Source organism: Podarcis vaucheri, assembly GCF_965113315.1.
Source record: "Podarcis vaucheri genome assembly, chromosome: 6".
Lineage (NCBI taxonomy): Eukaryota > Metazoa > Chordata > Lepidosauria > Squamata > Lacertidae > Podarcis > Podarcis vaucheri.
The window spans coordinates 40,762,786-40,781,115 of NC_138764.1; the positions used below are offsets into that span (position 1 = coordinate 40,762,786).

Sequence of the window (18,330 nt, forward strand, 5' to 3'; positions counted from 1 at the left end):
TTTGTCCAAGGCTACCCATCAAGCTTCTTGAGTGTGCAACCTGCTGATATACAAAACTCAGCCACATCTACTTCACATGCTTTCCTTCCTGCTGTTTTTTAGCTTTGCATTGTTCACTATGTTACAATGATAGCTGTAGAAACAATACACTGAGCAGTAGTGTTCTGACGTTTTGCAATGTCACTGCCTTTCTTCAGCAGGGCCGCTCCCCTTCCCAGGGGGCAGGGTTTCAGGCAGGCCACATGTACAGTGGGGGAGGGCTGGCAATGCCACCCGCGTCTTTGGGGAGTCCCGGCCACATCACACCCCGCGGCCAACCAATCCAGTCGACCAGGGGGCATGGTTTACACTATTTAAACCACCATGCGGCTGAGCAGCTCCTTCTCCTTGCACACATCTCACTTCCTCCAGCAGGAAAAAGAGTTTTGGGGTTTGGCTTCCTTTGGTGGAGAACTGGAGACACATTGTTCTTGCAATACTTGGTTTATTTTCAAATATACAAGGACAGCATAGGCGGGGCAAAGAGCTACTACTTTCCTAACACCAGATTTCCAGAGAAACCTGCAGGTTTAGAAAAGTCTCTTTCTCTCTCTGGCTGAGTCACTTCTAGAAAACTACAATTTCTTTTTACTATTTCTGTTACAGATCTAGGGTAACAGAGCTTGGAAGTGCAAAGGCACTCATAATTATGGAATGTTAGAAATTAATAAAGGAGTGGAATTTAGCTGATTTTTATTTTAATTTTTTTTAGTATTGAAAGGAAGATGCCAGGCCAGTGGGAAAATACATGCGTTCGGTGTAAATATGTGTAAGCCACAAGTTCAAATCTTACCTGTTGAAGGTTTTTGACAGGATTGCTGAGAAAATATACATGAACCATTTTGAGTACTTGAAAAGTACTATCAAAATACCCACAATGCTACACCAAATCTGCTTGTAGCAATTCCATCTGGGCCCAGAGGCACTGGTGTAAGATGAAGACGGTAGACAGCTGGAGCCTTGATGGTCTTTGCTTTACAGTGGACCCAGACACCCCGTAAAAATGTAAAGAGAGAAAGAACTGCCAGCCACTAATTGTTGTAGGCGAAAGGAATGTGGAGAGATGGGTGGTAGGAGAACAGACTGACTGGGGGCAATGTGGAGGAGAAAGCAGGGAAGCGTGGAGGTCCGGCAAGGTGGGAGGAGACTTGAGTGACTATGGCGGGGAGCAGAGGGCAGAAGAAAGGAGGATGGCACAGCTCAGTGGTGAGTCAGCAAGTGACAGGACCACAGGAGAGAAGAAGAGGAAGGGAGAGAGAGGGAACTGAGATGCGTGGCTTTCTGTACCGAACACTGTAAGTCAGGAATGAATTCACAACTGGCATTTTGCAGCATTGGGATTTCTGATTTAAGCTGAAAGCGTGCCTGCTTGCATTAGTTTTGCAAAGAATCTTGTCATGAAAGAAGCTCTGAAATTCAGCAGACAAGAAAGATGATGCAAAGGTTAAGTGCATTTCATATTTGATCTATATGGAAAAGAAAATCCATAAATTATCCTGTTTATCGCTGAATCAGAACTAGTTTGGGCTCTTTGAATCATGTTGACTGAAGTTCTGAAGTCTCTAACATTTTGGTAAGTACAAAATCTCTTTACACCTGTCAAGCAGTAGTTTCTAAGTAACCGTAATTTGATTTCCTGCTAATGAGTGCAGTTTCTCCAGCCTTCTAAATGTGAAAACTGATCTACTCCAGATGCTAAAGAGGCTTCCATATAATAGGATTCTTCTAAGAGAGTATCTCCAGGAGGACTTTATTCAGACTCCTCATTCTCAATCAGATGACAAGAATATAGCAAAGATGGGAACAGCTCATCTGTTTTATCATCTTGAGATAAAATATGTAATAAATCAGGAAATGGAAGTCGCAGGTGAAACCCATTATAAGCATAAATATAAACTCAGAGAATCCATGGGGACTGGAGAGGCATTCTAGTAGTTAAAAAATATAAATTAAAGTCAGGCTTTGAACTTCATTATCTGTTCTTTCAGAGACTCCAGAAGGAAGTTTTAGCCACAAGCCTCTTTTTTTAATGTGGTATTAATTATGGATATTTGAAGCCGGAGTTTCAAAACATATGCTGCCTTAAACTTCCTTTGCTGCAACTCTTTGAACCTGCCATTACACTTCAAAGAAACAACATCGGCTAAATTAAACCACTTCCTGCTGCATTTTCAGACAGAGAATGACACCTGTTATGTTCCATTACGTCCTTTTGTGACTTGCATGGGAAAGGTTGTGTTCAAAAGGAAAGCAATTATGAGAGAGCAACCACTAAATAATCTGTTTTGTTTGTGTGTGGAGGTTAAGCATACTGATGAATGAGCTCCCATAGTGCAAACTGGGAAGTGAAACAGAGGGGCCCACCAATCTGGAAAGGTATATGCCAAAATGGCAGCTGCTGGTATTCACAAGCAGAACCCATAGACTTGGCATGTTGCTATGGTTTTGAAGGAAAGAACTCCTCAGCAATGCCTCTGCTGAAAGGGGTGTTCAACCGAGGCTGGGTGAGCTACTCTGCTCTACTCTTGGTTATCAATGCTGCAAACTGAACAGATATACAACATTTCTATTAGCAGGGGTTGGGAAGAGAGACAAGAGGACCCACTGTGAAATAAGGGATATGAGGGCATATGTGGCTATCTGCCCCCATTGCAAGTGAAAAACATCCAGTTTTCTCTCAAGCCCTTTTCAGGAGTTGTAAACACTTGAAGGAGGCACCAAGGGCAAGCATGATGGTTTATCCTACTGGGGGCAACTGTCCAAAGCAGGGAGCCCTTCCATGCAGACATCCATGAAGAAGAAGAAGAAGAAGAAGAAGAAGAAGAAGAAGAAGAAGAAGAAGTAGTAGTAGTAGTAGTAGTAGTTTGGCATGGAGGTTCTTCGCCCGCCTGCACTTTGAGACCATCCGAGTAGCAGAGAAGATGGGTCAAGTCTCAACTGAGTCTCTGCTGCGTGAGTAGGAGCTCTAATGATCAAATTACCCTGATAAAAAGGCTCAACCTATGAAAATATCTGCCAACTTTTATCAGTAAAAGACTCTGGGAGCTGTCGGGTGGACTTTTAAACCTCCCCTCCCTTTCAAAGCTACTACTACTAATAATAATAATAATAATAATAATAATAATTTATTATTTATACCCTGCCCATCTGGCTGGGCCTCCCCAGCCACTCTGGGCGGCTTCCAAAAGAATATTAAAATACTATAATACATCAAACATTAAAAGCTTCCCGAAACAGGGCTGCCTTCAGATGTCTTCTAAAAGCCTGGTAGTTGTTGTTCTCTTTGACATCTGGTGGGAGGGTGTTCCACAGGGAAGGCCCTCTGCCTGGTTCCCTGTAACTTGGCTTCTCGCAGTGAGGGAACCGCCAGAAGGCCCTCGGTGCTGGACCTCAGTGTCCGGGTAGAACGATGGGGGTGGAGACGCTCCTTCAGATATACTGGACCAAGCCCGTTTAGGGCTTTAAAGGTCAGCACCAACACTTTGAATTGTGCTCAGAAACGTACTGGGAGCCAATGTAGGTCTTTCAAGACCAGTGTTATGTGGTCTCTGCGGCTGCTCCCAGTCACCAGTCTAGCTGCCGCGTTCTGGATTAATTGTAGTTTCCGGATCACCTTCAAAGGTAGCCCCACGTAGAGCACATTGCAGTAATCCAAGCGGGAGATAACCAGAGCATGCACCACTCTGGCGAGGCAGTCCGAAGGCAGATAGGGTCTCAGCCTGCGTACCAGATGGAGCTGGTAAACAGCTGCCCTGGACACAGATTTGACCTGTGCCTCCATGGACAGCTGTGAGTCCAAAATGACTCCCAGGCTGCACACCTGGTCCTTCAGGGGCACAGTTACCCCATTCAGGACCAGGGAATCCTCCACACCTGCCCGCCTCCTGTCCCCCAAAAACAGTACTTCTGTCTTGTCAGGATTCAACCTCAATCTGTTAGCCACCATCCAACCTCCAACCGCCTCCAGGCACTCACACAGGACCTTCACTGCCTTCACTGGTTCTGATTTGAAAGAGAGGTAGAGCTGGGTATCATCCACATACTGATGAACACCCAGCACAAATCCCCTGATGATCTCTCCCAGCGGCTTCATGTAGATGTTGAAAAGCATCAACTTTGAACCACCTCCCTTGAAAAGCCCATAAAGCTGTGGGCTGCACTTTGAGACCATCCATACAAGCCTTGTTCACAGTTTTGTGCCTCTGAGAACAACAGAAGGGGTGTTCACAAGTTACATTCAATGAGTGCACAACCTGTGCTCCTATGCTCGCAAGTAATTGAGCTTCACGGATCAACAAGTGTACAGATTTTCATGCAAACACTTATACATGTGTAGAGACAGGTTGTAGCTATGCTCATTGTTAAGGTGTGTACAAGCCTTAAGTTTGCAGAAGCCTTAAGGCAGAAGCAAGAGTGTTCCCCACCCCCCAGAAGGTGCCTCCCATTTGTGGATTCTTTTGCAAATGTGGGTACATCATGGCCCCATCTCCGCAGACTGTAAAAAGAGTTGTTCACTGTTGATTCTCTTAAACAGGTTTTTATTGAGTTACTGAATTTATGAAATGGTTTTAGTTATATTTATTTATTTATTGGATCTTGGAGCTTTTACGGGGGTGGATGTGTTTTTAGTGTTTATCACTGGTGTAATTTTAAATTTTTCTAAACCATCCATCATCGAAACAGATCCCAGGGTAACGTACGGCAATAATAGCAATCATAAAATACAATAAAAGCAAAACATAAACCATCATAAAACAATGAAAACTAAAAGGCAGCAGCTACTTCAGGAAGGACTGTGTATATTTGCACTTACGTGTACTTTAAAATGGTGCAAAATTAACCCAAATTCTTACATACATTCCCACCTGCGTCTACTTGCTTATTCCACCTAATATATTCTGCCTTTGATAGTCATAAAAAGAGGAAAATAATTTGATTTTTTTTTTAGTTTCTGCCTAACATCCTTACAGAGTTCAAAAAGTATCTTACAACATTTATTAAACCAGTGCTTCCCAAGCCCCCCCCCCCTCCACCACAGAACTATTCAAAATTGCTGAAGATCCTGGCAGACTAATAATGTAGCAATTGTAATGTGCTGCTCTAGATGCAGCATCATTTTTAGTTGTATTTTTATTGCTTCTTTTATTTATTATATATTGTATTTTGTTATATTACAATTTGAATTCCACAGAATTCAAAGTGTAATACAATAAAAATCAATATAAGAAAGCAAAGCAATAAAAACACAATTAAATATCTATCTGGCTATTTAATGCAATTGAAATGCTGTCTACCGCTCTTCAATCACAAATCCGTAGGCACATGGCAGAGCACCTGAATGAATCTCCCACGCCATTGATGCTCCATGGACCACAGTTTGGGAACTCCTGTGTTAAACAATGCAGGGCACTGAAGGCTGCTCTCCAAACAACTCCCTAGTAAAGCTGCAATCCTGTGCACACCCACTGAACTCACTGGGACTTGCTTCTGAATACGGTCATACCTCGGGTTAAAGACGCTTCGGGTTAAATCTTTTCAGGTTGCGTCCCATGCCGACCCGGAAGTACCGGAAAGGGTTACTTCCAGGTTTCGCTGCTTGCGCATGTGCACATGCTCAAAATGACATCACGCGCATGCGCAGAAGCAGCGAATTGCAACCCACGCATGCGCAGTCGCGGGTTGCGTTCTGCTCAGGCTGAGAATGGGGCTCCGGAATGGATCCTGATTGCAACTATAGGTACCACTGTAAGTATAAACAGGGTTACTCTTTAAGTATGTTTGGTATTGCAGAATAAGGCTATGATCCCAAATGCACATACCAGGAAGATGGGCCGGTATAGAATCATAGCATCATAGAATTGTAGTGTTGGAAGGGACAAGGGTCATCTAGTCCAACCCCCTGTAATGCAGGAATCTTTTGCCCAACGTAGGGCTCAAACCCACAACCCTGAGATGAAGAGTCTCATGCTCTACCGACTGAGCTATCCCTGGTCAGTAGGCACAATGAAACTTACTTCAGGAAGGCATTGCGCTGTTAAACTGTGTTCATTTACACAAGCTACAGTACTTCTGCTCATGTTAGAAAACGTTTGGGCTTTTCTTAAATCTGCAAAGAATTTTCAGATAACTCCAGTATGTTGTGATTTTTTAAAAAAAAAATATACAAGGCCTTTCCTTGGTTACACCTGAACTACTGATGTACCTTCCATTTGCCTCCTCCTAGAAGGATATGTATTTTCATAAATGGATTACACTTCCCCATGAAGTGCTTTCTGCCTCTGTTCATGCAACGCTTCACAGGGCACTTTTCAGATAAAGCTGAGGCAGTAAGTGTTAATAGAGCCATTAGGAAAGCACGGTCAGTCACAGTTCCTTGCATCACTGGGATGCATCACCAGTCTTGGTCTTCTTGACATGGGGTGGGGGGAGACACTTTGCCAGCTTTCAGAAGCAGAGGAAAATGGAAGGTGGGCTGTGTCATTTTCATCTTTTTGCTTTTACTGTCAACATTTTCATGCTGTTCTTGAAAGCAGCCACACTCCATTTCCTGAGGTCCATAACCTACTGAGCACACAGGGTGACTAGGAAGGCAGAGTTCTCTCTTCACCACAGGGGCTGTTCCCTGGTTTGCATTTGAGACTTCAGAATTTTCAGAACTGAAGATGAGGGGAGGAATATGTGAAAAAATTGAGAGTATTGGCCGACAGCTTTTGCTACCAGTATTCAGAACAGAAATATTGAAGAACTTTGTGCTCAAACTGCAAAGAGAGAGAGTGTGGGTGGGTGGGGGGGAGAGAGAGAGATCAGGAAAATTATGTCACAAAAGAACAGTTAAGATTTCCTCAGGCAAGATTCAGACAATTAGGCCTCCATATCCCAAATGAGCTCTGTTGCCCGGTGACCCAATTACTCTGAAACTGTTAGCACTGTCATTAGGGATTGCCACTTCAGTTTCATACTTTTCCCTCTGACCATGTTTTCTTCCTAGCTATTTGCATAAACAGCGGTTTGACGTAATTCTACAGAACCTAGCCATGGCCATAAAAAACAAGAACCTGGTAATACACAGTTCCCACATTTAAATTTTGATGCAGTTCAAATCAAGGCAGATATGATGGGAAGCGAATTTGACAAAGGAAGAAACTGGAAAGCTTGTACACCCTCACCGAAACACACAGAGCCAATAAAAAACCATTAGCTTATCCAACACTGTAATCTCAGCCTCTGAAGGAACATGGCAACAGGACTCTAGAACAACACATTCCCACCTTATGGGATTCAGTAGAAGCCTTTCAGTCAAACTTTTCTTCCCCTTTTGAGACTTTGTGTCATTATCCAACCCTTGTGTGGAGGATTTGTGTTAGAAAACCTAGTATTTGAACCTAAAATTAGTCATGGCTCCTAAAAAAAGAAATTTGCATCTTTCTTCCTAGAAGGATAGAACTTTCTTTATGTACGCAACAACAGCAGCAAGAATACTCATCGCAAAGCACTGGAAGACACAGGATTTGCCCACTCTGGAAGAATGGCAGACGCAACTGATAGACTACATGGAACTGGCTGAAATGACTGGCAGGGTTCGAGACCTGGGAGAAGAGACAGTGGAAGAGGACTGGAAAAAATTTAAAGACTACTTACAAAAACATTATAAGCTGTATGAATGCTAAGAGAATGCACGATAGAAAATAATACGGCATCAGTAACTTAGTTGTAAGATGTATGAATAAGTGATGTTTAAGGAATTGATGAAATTTGAAGTAATATTATGTTTAAGTTAAGCAGTTCAGCATATGATAAAAATAGCCAAAATTGGGACATAATATTCTAGAACTATAAAATAAGAATTGAAATAAGGTAATAAATTACTGCCTGTAATTATATGATTGAGAACGCAGGAAAGGGTGATGCGAGGAAGTCCAAAGATTATGAAAATATGATTTATGGATAATTGATTTTGTTATACTTTTTTTTCTCTCTCTCCATTCTATGTTTATTTTTTAAACTTTTTCTGTCTTCTTTTTTTCTGTTCGGTTTTATGGTGATGGTATTGTATATGTTTGATGGTTTGTTTTTTGTTGAAAACTTGCAATAAATATTTATTTTTTTAAAAAAGAAATTTGCAGCATTCTTCATTAAGGCATTCCAGCGCATGAGAAGCATGTGAACAGAACTCTCCATATTCCAGCATGACACCCAGAGAACATTTAAAAAATAAATGCATAATAAGTAAACAACATTATGATTCTTGCTCAGGAACCCTGAGGCTGGAGACAGGCTTTTTTAAAAAAAGAATAAGAACAAAAAATGTTAAATATGGTACTGAACTAGCAGTGTCGCTCATAGTCGTGTTGTGCACTCTTTCTGTACATATCTCTATTGTAAAGAGGTTTATCTAGTGCCTTCCCTACAAAACAATCGTGATATGAGGGAATGTGGATATGCATCATGATTAAAAAATTGTTCCATCATGCCACCTTTGACTCCCTTTAAATCTCTCGCCAGCATAACAACCTGCATGTTTCAGAGAGAGTAACAGAGGACTGTTATGTCATGTAGCAAGGGTTAAGAGTAACACAGTTATCAACAACTTTCTGATTTCTATCTCTCCACTGTGTCTGCAAGAAGAGTCAACTCCTCTGGGAATGCTAACATTCTTCTCTTCCATAAATACTCTGAGGTATGTGTAACTAAGCTTTCTGAGCCTGTGGGCACATTTCCAATTCCAACTGTTGTGGGCACCACATACATGCCGCGGCACTCCCTTCTCCCAGCTGTAAGCGTCCCGTATTTGACCCCATACTGCAATTGGGCTTGAAAATAAGTCTTCTATTGGCTAAAAAAGCTCTCTTTCAAGTGAGGGAAATGAGAGCCTAAGGGCACCAGGGAAGGCCTCTGAGGGCACCTGTGTGCCCAGGGGCACCACACTGTCAACCCATGCTACAACATAATAAAAGGGGTGGGTGGGTTTTTGCTTTGCAGGGGGAATGGTGGAGTTTCAAGGCAAGCGATACACAGGGAGAAAAATGCATTCTCTTAGCTTCACAAAAAAATATAATGGTCATTATTATTATTGAAAATACTCTGGAGTGATTTTATGGGCCTATTAATACATGCCTGGGGAAGCTTCACAGCCCTACTTGATTGTACAGTAATGAGCCAATAAAGCATACGCTGTCACTCCTTGATGCTGTATTATTCCATCGTTTTGGTAATGAAAAGTCCTTAAATTTAAATATAGTGCAAAGAGCAAATCATGTAAAAGTGTGTTTTTAATTGGTTGGGCAGTAACAAAATTCAAGGTGAGGCCTGGTTCTTCTTTCTTTAAAAGAAAAAAGAAAAATTAACAGGCAGAGAATCACCCATAAAGGAAGCAGACCTCTACTTAAGCCAGCACACAAGAGGATTGGTTCAGCCCCAGGAAAGCAAAGTCAGCAAGCAGAATTCCTGCAGAGCCACTCTGAGAAGAGCATGAGGATTGTGGGCCACTTACCAACTTTTTGAAATGTTTTCATCAGGTTCAAAAATTGCTAACGAAACAATCCATTTTCTTTCTAAATTTGCATGATTCCTAAATGTCAATCTATTTTGAACATTCCATCTTCTATTACAGGCACTATAATGATATCTGTGGAGCTAAACTCCAGAGGTGCTATCTTTGGAATTGACAGATGTTTGAAAACTTTTGCCATCACTTTCACTTAAACCAATGTTTGCCCAAACCAGAAACAGCAATTAACATTAAATGCAAGACAGCTTGTACACAAATCCATTTCATAAGCCTTGTTTTGAAGCGAAATTCTTTTAAACTAACCATAGCTAGCATTGACCATAGTTTGTTGGTTTAAATAAAGGGACACACCACAGTTAAGCATTAGTTTTGGAACTACAACTCCTGGCTGTGCAGTAGGGAGGGGAGGGGGTGGGGAAGAGAGTGTACAAGTCTAGGAAATAACTATGTAGGCTCATTCATATAACATTAAACAACAGTTTAGCATTACCTTGAAATGCAGCCACTGCCTCTCTCACTCAGGATAGGCGGATTGTAAACAACATAATAACCAGTACTGAACCTACCAGCCGTCTTACTGAATTAGGTAAAAGGACCATTAGGTCCAGTCGCGGACGACTCTGGGGTTGCAGTGCACATCTCACTTTAATGGCCGAGGGAGCCTGAGTACAGCTTCTGGGTCATGTGGCCAGCATGACTAAGCCACTTCTGGCGAACCAGAGCAGTGCACAGAATTGCAGTTTACCTTTCCGCTGGAGCGGTACCTATTTATCTACTTGCACTTTACGTGCTTTCGAACTGCTAGGTGGGCAGGAGCAGGGAATGAGCAACGGGAGCTCACCCCATCACGGGGATTCAAACTGCCGACCTTCTGATCAGCAAGCCCTAGGCTCAGTGGTTTAGACCACACACAAAAATGCATCACAAATAAAAACAATACGCCATACACACAGAATTTAAAAGGCCAGTGGATTGTTTAATTAGACAAATGTTAGAACAGTTTTGTGGCAATTAATCCAACTAGTTATGTATTCTGTAAAGAATAACACATTGTCCACGCAGTAAATTTGGTAGCTTCAGCTAACCATAAGAATAACCGAATACCTCCCACATGAAAGGGTTACAATGGACCATAACTTTAGAGATGTCTCTGTCAAGAAAAACAGAGTTGGCAAGGGAGTGAGTTAAGATGCAATTTTATATACACACTTAAATGAAATAAAGCCCCATTGAACTCACTGCTGCTGACTTCTGATTTAACATGCATAGCGTTGCACTGTAACTCAAGGCTTTTCATATGAATGCTGGTTATGTCATATTTATAACTATCTCAAACTTCAGTTTTCAAGTACCAAGGAACAGGGAGCAACCACAATACACCACCAACTTTTGCTTCTCAACACTGCCAACTCTTTATTGACACCACACACATCGGCCAAATCTAAAATATGATGAAAACACATTTATGGATTCTCAGTTTAGCTCCAACCTACATATTCGTCCAAGATCAGACACTAATCTTTATACAGTAATCCTCTGCTGTATTTATATGAAAAGCTGACATCAGGAGAACAAGAAATTTGATTTACAAAAGAAAATGCTAGCCTTGGAAAAGGAAGTGTATAATCTATGAAAAATGCCCTCATTATATCTAGACAATACCACACCACCTGGGCTTCTTTATCACATAAGTACCAGGGGTTACTTTGGCTAAATCTATTTGCTGAAGCTAAGAGCAACACCCAAACTGAGCAAGTTTTTCTCAACAAAGTCCTGCTTTTCTTAAAGACATATTCTGATCTGGCTCCAACTTAGGAAAGCATCTGTGCCAATATAAAAAGGACAATACACATAAGCCATAGTACTTTCCATTTTAAAAAATACTACCCTTTCCTTTAGGCATAGATTGGCTGTGCAAAAGGAGAAACAATATTCTGTGTTTAGAGACTGATTTAAAGACTGTGGCGATGTCAAGGCTAGGAAGACTATAGACACAGGTCTGATTTGCATATCACAATTAAGTCAATCCATGGCTTAGTGTGGATGCACAAGTATGTGAGCTCCCAGGGAAGAAAATGCAGCCACTCTGCTCCTCTCTGATTGTTTTGCTACTGCTGCACACTCTGAGTTAAGCCATAGCTTGGCTTAAAACAGTGATGGCCAAACTTGGCCATCCAGCTGTTTTGGGACTACAATTCCCACCATCCCTGACCACTGGGTCCTGTTAGCTAGGGATGATGAGAGTTGTTTTCCCAAAACAGCTAGAGGGCCAAGTCTGGCCATCACTGACTTAAAGTCTCACTTGAACTCAGGCCCATGGTTTAACGATCTCCAGACTAACCATGAGCTATAACCAAGATATTTTTTATTGATTTATAGCTTGTGGTTTGTCCTGAAGAGGTAAACTATAGACTCCCTATATTAACATATATATTTACATTAAGATTTATGGATTATTTTCATGGTTAATATAATGTGACATGCAAACCAGGCGATTAACTACGGTACTTATTCTTACGAGTGCATGGTTTATAATGGATTTGCAGTAGTTGTGACGCACCAAGTTGACCGCAGCTCATCATCCATCTATGTTGGCCCTCAGGACCTGTGGCAAGTCACTTGTTTTGAGTTCCTGTCTGGAATTTTGCAAAAACACAGTGCAGAAAGTTGGCTAGTACTTGGCAGACCACAATATATGGCTGGTGGGTTGTGCTTGACCTCATGAGTCACAAGTTATTTAGGCTGGGTGTACACAGTATTTGCTAGCCTGAGTGTTCTTATTAAGGGGTGGAGGAGAAGAAAGAAGCTTCCCACCAACGCATCAACTGATGGAAGGGGAAAATCTCTTGAGACCTCTATAGACTAACATGCACAAAATCCTAAAAATTGGAAATGGACTCAGATTACAGAGAGCTGCAAAGTAACCCCTTGAAAACTCGCTGGCTGTGTTTGGACCATCATCCACAGCTTCAGTAACCATGGTATGTGTGCCATAGACACATACTCACGCCTTGTATTCCCTCATTCCACACTAGCTTTGCAATGGAGATCCTAGATTGCGTTAAGTCAGAGTTCTTGTTATGTTCAAACCTGGAAGCAGTGACTTAATGGCAGAACAATAGGCCAGGAAAGGGGTGGATGGGGGAAGAAGGAGCACATAGGCACTCACTCACAGTTGAGGAAGTCATGGGCTGTCACTGTTTATGAAGTAGTTACTGTCACCATAACTACTGCCCCATGCATAAATACAATGTTGCTACACCTCAGCTTCCCCAGATGTTTAAGCACTACAGGTAACTGCAAGCACTACTCTTAAAGGCAAGGTCAGAGGTCTTCTCATGGTTTCAGAAACCACAAAACAAGCTTTTTGAACAGTCATGTGGCTTCCACAAAACCTGCTGGAACAGCAAGGAAAACAAGTTTCACATCTTTCCATTTAGACTGTGCTCCCATTAATCTTAAAGGGGAATGACGAACTTAGCAGCAGATGTTAACTGTCAGGACTGGGTGAGTCAGATCCTTTATAACTCAGATCTGTGTACCCTGTCATCATACTAAGGGTCAGTTTTGTCATAACCATTACCTAATCAAATTTTGGGAAATAAATGTAGGGAACTGGGCACATATGCATGTTTTTAAAGCATGAGAAGGGGCTGGTCAAAGTCTATCAAAAGAGGCATGCAATGGTTGCCTCAGAATGATGGAGAAGATCTGGAGCAGGCATCAATGTTTGCGGTGTGTACAGTCATTCCACAATTGTTTCTAGTAAACAGATTTTGTAAGTTTTGTCACTTTTCAAAGGCTTGCAAAACCTGTTCTACCACAGATGACAGCGAACAAAAGAAATGCCCATATCTCTAAGGCACCACGACTCTATTGTACCACAGCCTCATGCAAACCGTTGTCTCTTGCATGATGTACGGGGCAGGCGAGGAAAATTTTGTAGATATGGTTTGTTTGGTTCTTTTTTTCCAGTTAAACATTGAAGTTTTAATTGTGTTTTTAGGTTTAATAGCTTGATTTAATGGTTTAATTGTAACATGAGGCACCCAGAGAACTTAGGCCATTGGGAAGCTATGCAAATTCAGTTAATAAATAAATAAATAATGAATTACACATCTCATATCGATGTGTCTACAGCTCTCTTCAGAACTGCTGTGCAGAACTGCTTGATGTAAGAACCACTGTCAGCTGCACATATTTAAAGAACCTGTGTTGTGTACAACCCAGAGGAAAGGTGAGCGGACATAAATCCAATGACAATAATCAGAATGAAAAGTGCCTAACTTCCTTTGACCAAGAGAAATAAGTTATCAATAGGGCATAGAGTCAATATACAAGGTGCTGGGGCATTGACCAGCGATACGATGAGGCAGGAGCAAAGCTCTGGCATTTCTGGCAAGACATTACCAGAGCCCCTTCAAAGAGGCTAGAGACTATGCACTATGCACCTCTCAGCCAAAATGTGCAAGGAGTGGGAAGATAAAAGTTGCCACCATGTAAACAACTTTGCTGTTTCAGTGCCCTTTCCTACACCATTGTCCGTTGCAGTCTAAGGTTTATTTTTTGCTTGTCTTGCAGCTGAAAGCATCATGGAAACACAGAAGCCAGCCATCATAGCTTAGTGCTATACCATTGCAATAAAACAGGGGTAGGCAACCTAAGGCCCAATCGCCTTCTCAGTCCGGCCCACGGACAGTCCGGGAATCAGTGTGTTTTTACATGAGTAGAATGTGTCCTTTTATTTTAAATGCATCTCTGGGTTATTTGTGGGGCATAGGAATTTGTTCATTTCCCCCAAAAAAATATAGTCCGGCCCACCACATGGTCTGAGGGATGGTGGACTGGACCATGGCTGAAAAAGTTTGCTGACCCCTGCAATAAAATCTGTCAAAAAAATAAAAAGCCCTTACTGGAGAAAAGCAATAAGTTTCACTGGAGAGCTTCGGTGGGACATTTTCGTAATCATGGGGAGCAAAAAGCCACCCCACAGAATGTGAACTCAGTTTTCATTATTTGGAGCCAATTCTGTAAACACTGGAGAGAAGTTATTTGAGATCACTTTCCTTGAGTGATGTTTAACTGGAACAACATTGCCGCTTGCCTTATGGTGTGGCTAATCTCCCAGTATCCCTTCCTCCTTTTATCCTCACACCCTCCTGCAATAACAAGATTAAGCATTAGCCTGGCCAATACTGGTTTGGTTACACAATTCCTGCTTGTTAAGTCTTTTTCAGTGAAGGAAAATAATAGCTTGGGAAAGGGTCATATCTTGATAGTACTATTAAATAATGGGTTGGGGGGTAACCTATAAGATCTGCAGAGAAGACCTAAACTTCTATATCCAACAGTGGCATATGAAAAATAACTTTTAGACTGTAATCTATATCCACTTATTTGGGAGTAAACCTCACTGAACTCTACAGGGCTTGCTTCTGAGGTGACACATTTAGGCCTGGCCAGTTCACTGCCCCTTGTCAGACTCCTTTGAGAGTCCTTGGGAAACTGAGTTGTTCATCCACTTCTAAAGCTACTTCTGTTTATTTTAACCAGTTTCCATAACATTTGGAAACTTCTTAGAACAATGTAGCAGTGACTAAGCCAGTGGCTCTGGTTAACCTTTCCACATCTTTCTGATAGCCATCTATATAATTAAATTAGCCCAGAGCCTTAAAAGCAAGGGGATTAGCTACTTTTGTGATGTCTAAGAATTGCCTCTGGAAGAGGGGAGGTGGGGAGAGTGGAGGTTGGTCTGAGCAAGATCGTCTTTCCAAGTCTGATAAGAATCCTTCTTGCATGTTATTTTAGGTATTCTAGGTCAGGTGTGAGCATTATAAAGGCACAGAAACTAGATACACATTCTTGCTTCTGTTTGAAACATAGGAGAAGGTATCTACTTAATGCCAAATGCGGAATGTGGACAGCTCAAATTCAGCATCACATTTTGGCAATGCTTTCTTGCAACGCTGCTTTCCTCCAGTGGGCCTTTTGGCTCAGTAGGTAAGGGTGCCTTCCTATTAACCCTGAGACTGTAGATTTAATGCCTAGTGAAGGTCGACAGCTCCCTGGCACAGAAATCCCCAGGTTTAATTTCTAGTATTTTAACTTCTAGTATTGAGGTTGGGGTGGGGGAATACCCTACTTGCACAAATAGGAGTTTTGTAATGGGGAGGGCAGGCAGGCAGGGTCAGTCAAAGCCATTCTGCTGCCTGGGGCAAAGAACAAGACAGTGCCCGCTCCCACTTCCACATGCAGAAGCTAACTAGGCTGGCAGTGGAGTCTTGCTTCACAGGACAGTGTGTCCCACTGGAGAGTCACAACAGGCCACAGGCCACTCCCTGCCTCCCAGCAAATGTTCCTTGAAGTGGCTGCCTCCCTCTGCCCCTGGGGAAGAGGGCAGGTTGCAGGCCAGATGCAAAGGTGCTACAGGCCCATGGGCTGGTGATTCCTCACCCATGATGTAGTCAATTACACAGGCCAATGGTCTGGCGCAGCATAAGGTTTCTTCCAGCTGTGTAGTTATTGCCATAAATGGAACTGTGCTTCTTAATGAGATATCTTGGAAACAGCCTCCTTGGCATATGTACTAATAAGGACTTCAAGAAGTTGGGCATATCTTAATCCTAGGGCACACTGTGAGAAGCAGAACCTGGATAGCTCAGCTGGTTAGAGCACGGTGCTGAGAATGCCAAGGTAGCAGGTTCTATCCCACCCAAAGGGCAGATGTTTCAGTAAACAACCCTGAGGATCTGAACCAAGCAGAGTAAGGAACCTTGGGGGCTAATAACAAGGGGCAAGAATAATAAGGGGAAAGGACTCGCACAATCAGACTAGTGTGTTGCCTGCAGAGGCCATGCATGCATTTACAGGTAAAGCAAAAGCAGAGACTTTGAAACCAGAAAGAAGGTGCCTCAGATGGCTGTGCGGATGCATCTTGAAAATGTGGTTTGTGAGAGGCAACTAGTGTTCTCTCTACCCCTCACGTCTGCCTCCTGGGAGGCCCCCTGATCCACATATACCACCACTGCTATATTTATTTGCATAGAGGCCTGCCCACGTCCCTGTATCTAAAAGAACTGGGTGTAAAGGTGATAACGACCCAGAAGGATGTCGCTGCTGCCTGTAGGCAGCGAGGGAGGAAGCCAGCCAGAAGATGTTTTGTGGAGTCTGACCGTCTCAAACAGATTTAAGGCCAGGTTTGGGCTCTGCTGAAAACTGGGGGGGGGGGGGCGCGTGTGCTTGTGGAGCAACTTGTACGGTTGTTGCAAATCTGCAAGGAGTGGTAAGTTCTGCAGCGTCGGTTCCCAAAGAAGAGGAGAGCAGGGTGAGAGGGGAGAAGAGGAAGAAGAAAAACATCTCCGGTGTTTTCACCGATGGAAGAAGACGACACCCTCTCCGGCCCAGTCGAAATGCTCTTTCTCTCCCCACTGTGGCTCCTACAGCAATTCCTAAACCTAAACACAAGAAAGTCAGGCAGGCGAAGCCGGCGCTTCTCTCCTTAGCCAAGCCTATCATTGCTGCGCACAGTCCTTCCCTCCCTCTTTTCCCAACACCCGCAAGCTGCTCGCCTGCAGCTCCAACAATGCAAGGGAAAAAAGGACAAGAATGGCAGAGGAGGAAATGAGCCACAGCTGGGCGATTCTGAATCTCTCGGTCTTCCTTATTCCAGCGGGGCTGGAGGCGGGGGTTTGGGGGTGGGGGGTGGGGATCAATGCTCAGAAATGTACAATTACGACCAAGCTGCAGCAGGACCATGTAAGGACTGCATACACAGAGCAGCAAACGGGTTTCTCTCTCCCTCTCTCTAACCAAGCCATTCAAGCAACAGATAGAGGTTTACCTTCAAAATGCAGGCCATGTTCTTCCCTAGCCTTCCTCAGCCCGCAAAGCAGAAGGAGATCTGCTTTGTGAGTAACAGATCCAGTCTGAGGCAGGAGGTTGGCCGGAGAGCTGCGGGGGGTGCCCGTGCCTACATTCCTGGAGATCCAGAGAAGGAGCCACAATTCTTAAGATCCGTTAGTCATGTTAGTCTTTTCATGCCCTGTTTGTTCCACCCATCAGCTTCTGCCACTGGCTGCAAGCCAGCCCAGTACCTCCCCTCCGTCACATGACTGAGTTTGATTCATGGCTCTAGCTGGGGGATTTTATTTTTTTCAATTTAAGAGGGAAAAGCTCAGCTGGATGCTCTCTCTGCCTTTACGGTATGCGAAAGCAAATCTGCACTGTGCAGATGTTCTGGGTTTTAAAGAGTTGCTCATTAAATTATCTTTCCGATCATTCCAGTATTTTTTTTTAAAGGAACATTTCTCCGCTGCGTTGGTCAGTTTACAAGGACAAGAGTGTTTCCCAGTAGTTGAGGGGGTCACACACGCAGACACAAACACACACATACACAAATCAGTCATCTGCAAACATTTATTAAATGCCACGCTGCAGTCTTTCCTCGTCTGGAGAACAAACTTTCCTTTGTCTGAAAGTCCTGCAGAACTGCCTGCGGTAGAAAGAGGCTCACTCAGTCCTGACTCAACACACACACACAACACACAACACACACACACACACACACACGCCGGATCGCATTGCCCTGAGTGTGTCTACTTATATGCTGCTGTTCTTACCGGAAAGAATACGTATGCAAATTCCATTCCATTTGTTTCCAGGAAGCTCGGAACCTATCCTTGGGAAATATATGGATAACTAAATGTAATTTATGGATAAATGGAACAAATAAATGGAATTCGTTTCCCAATGATAGGTTCTGAGCAGCTAACCAGCTGCCAGCT

At 43.0% G+C, this 18,330-nt stretch overlaps 2 protein-coding genes across 6 annotated transcripts in view; both read right to left on the reverse strand.

Annotated features, from left to right (window-relative positions):
- ST6GALNAC5 (ST6 N-acetylgalactosaminide alpha-2,6-sialyltransferase 5) overlaps positions 1 to 17,451 on the reverse strand; it is a 415,010-nt gene extending 397,559 nt beyond the window's left edge. The window contains exon 1 of the mRNA XM_082227296.1: positions 17,388 to 17,451. Coding sequence (XP_082083422.1) covers positions 17,388 to 17,405 — 18 coding nt within the window. The 5' untranslated portion in view covers positions 17,406 to 17,451. The remainder of the gene's footprint in view (positions 1 to 17,387) is intronic.
- Positions 1 to 18,330, reverse strand: part of ST6GALNAC3 (ST6 N-acetylgalactosaminide alpha-2,6-sialyltransferase 3) — a 285,530-nt gene that overhangs the window by 244,736 nt on the left and 22,464 nt on the right. For 3 of the 5 annotated variants that reach the window (XM_082227312.1, XM_082227311.1, XM_082227310.1), the window contains exon 1: positions 17,388 to 17,527. The exons of 1 other annotated variant lie outside the window; for it this stretch is intronic. In XM_082227312.1, the coding sequence (XP_082083438.1) occupies positions 17,388 to 17,405 (18 nt within the window). In that variant the 5' untranslated portion in view covers positions 17,406 to 17,527. Of the gene's footprint in view, positions 1 to 17,387; positions 17,528 to 18,330 lie in introns of those variants that run through there. One more of the 5 variants, XM_082227314.1, reaches the window with a different exon arrangement.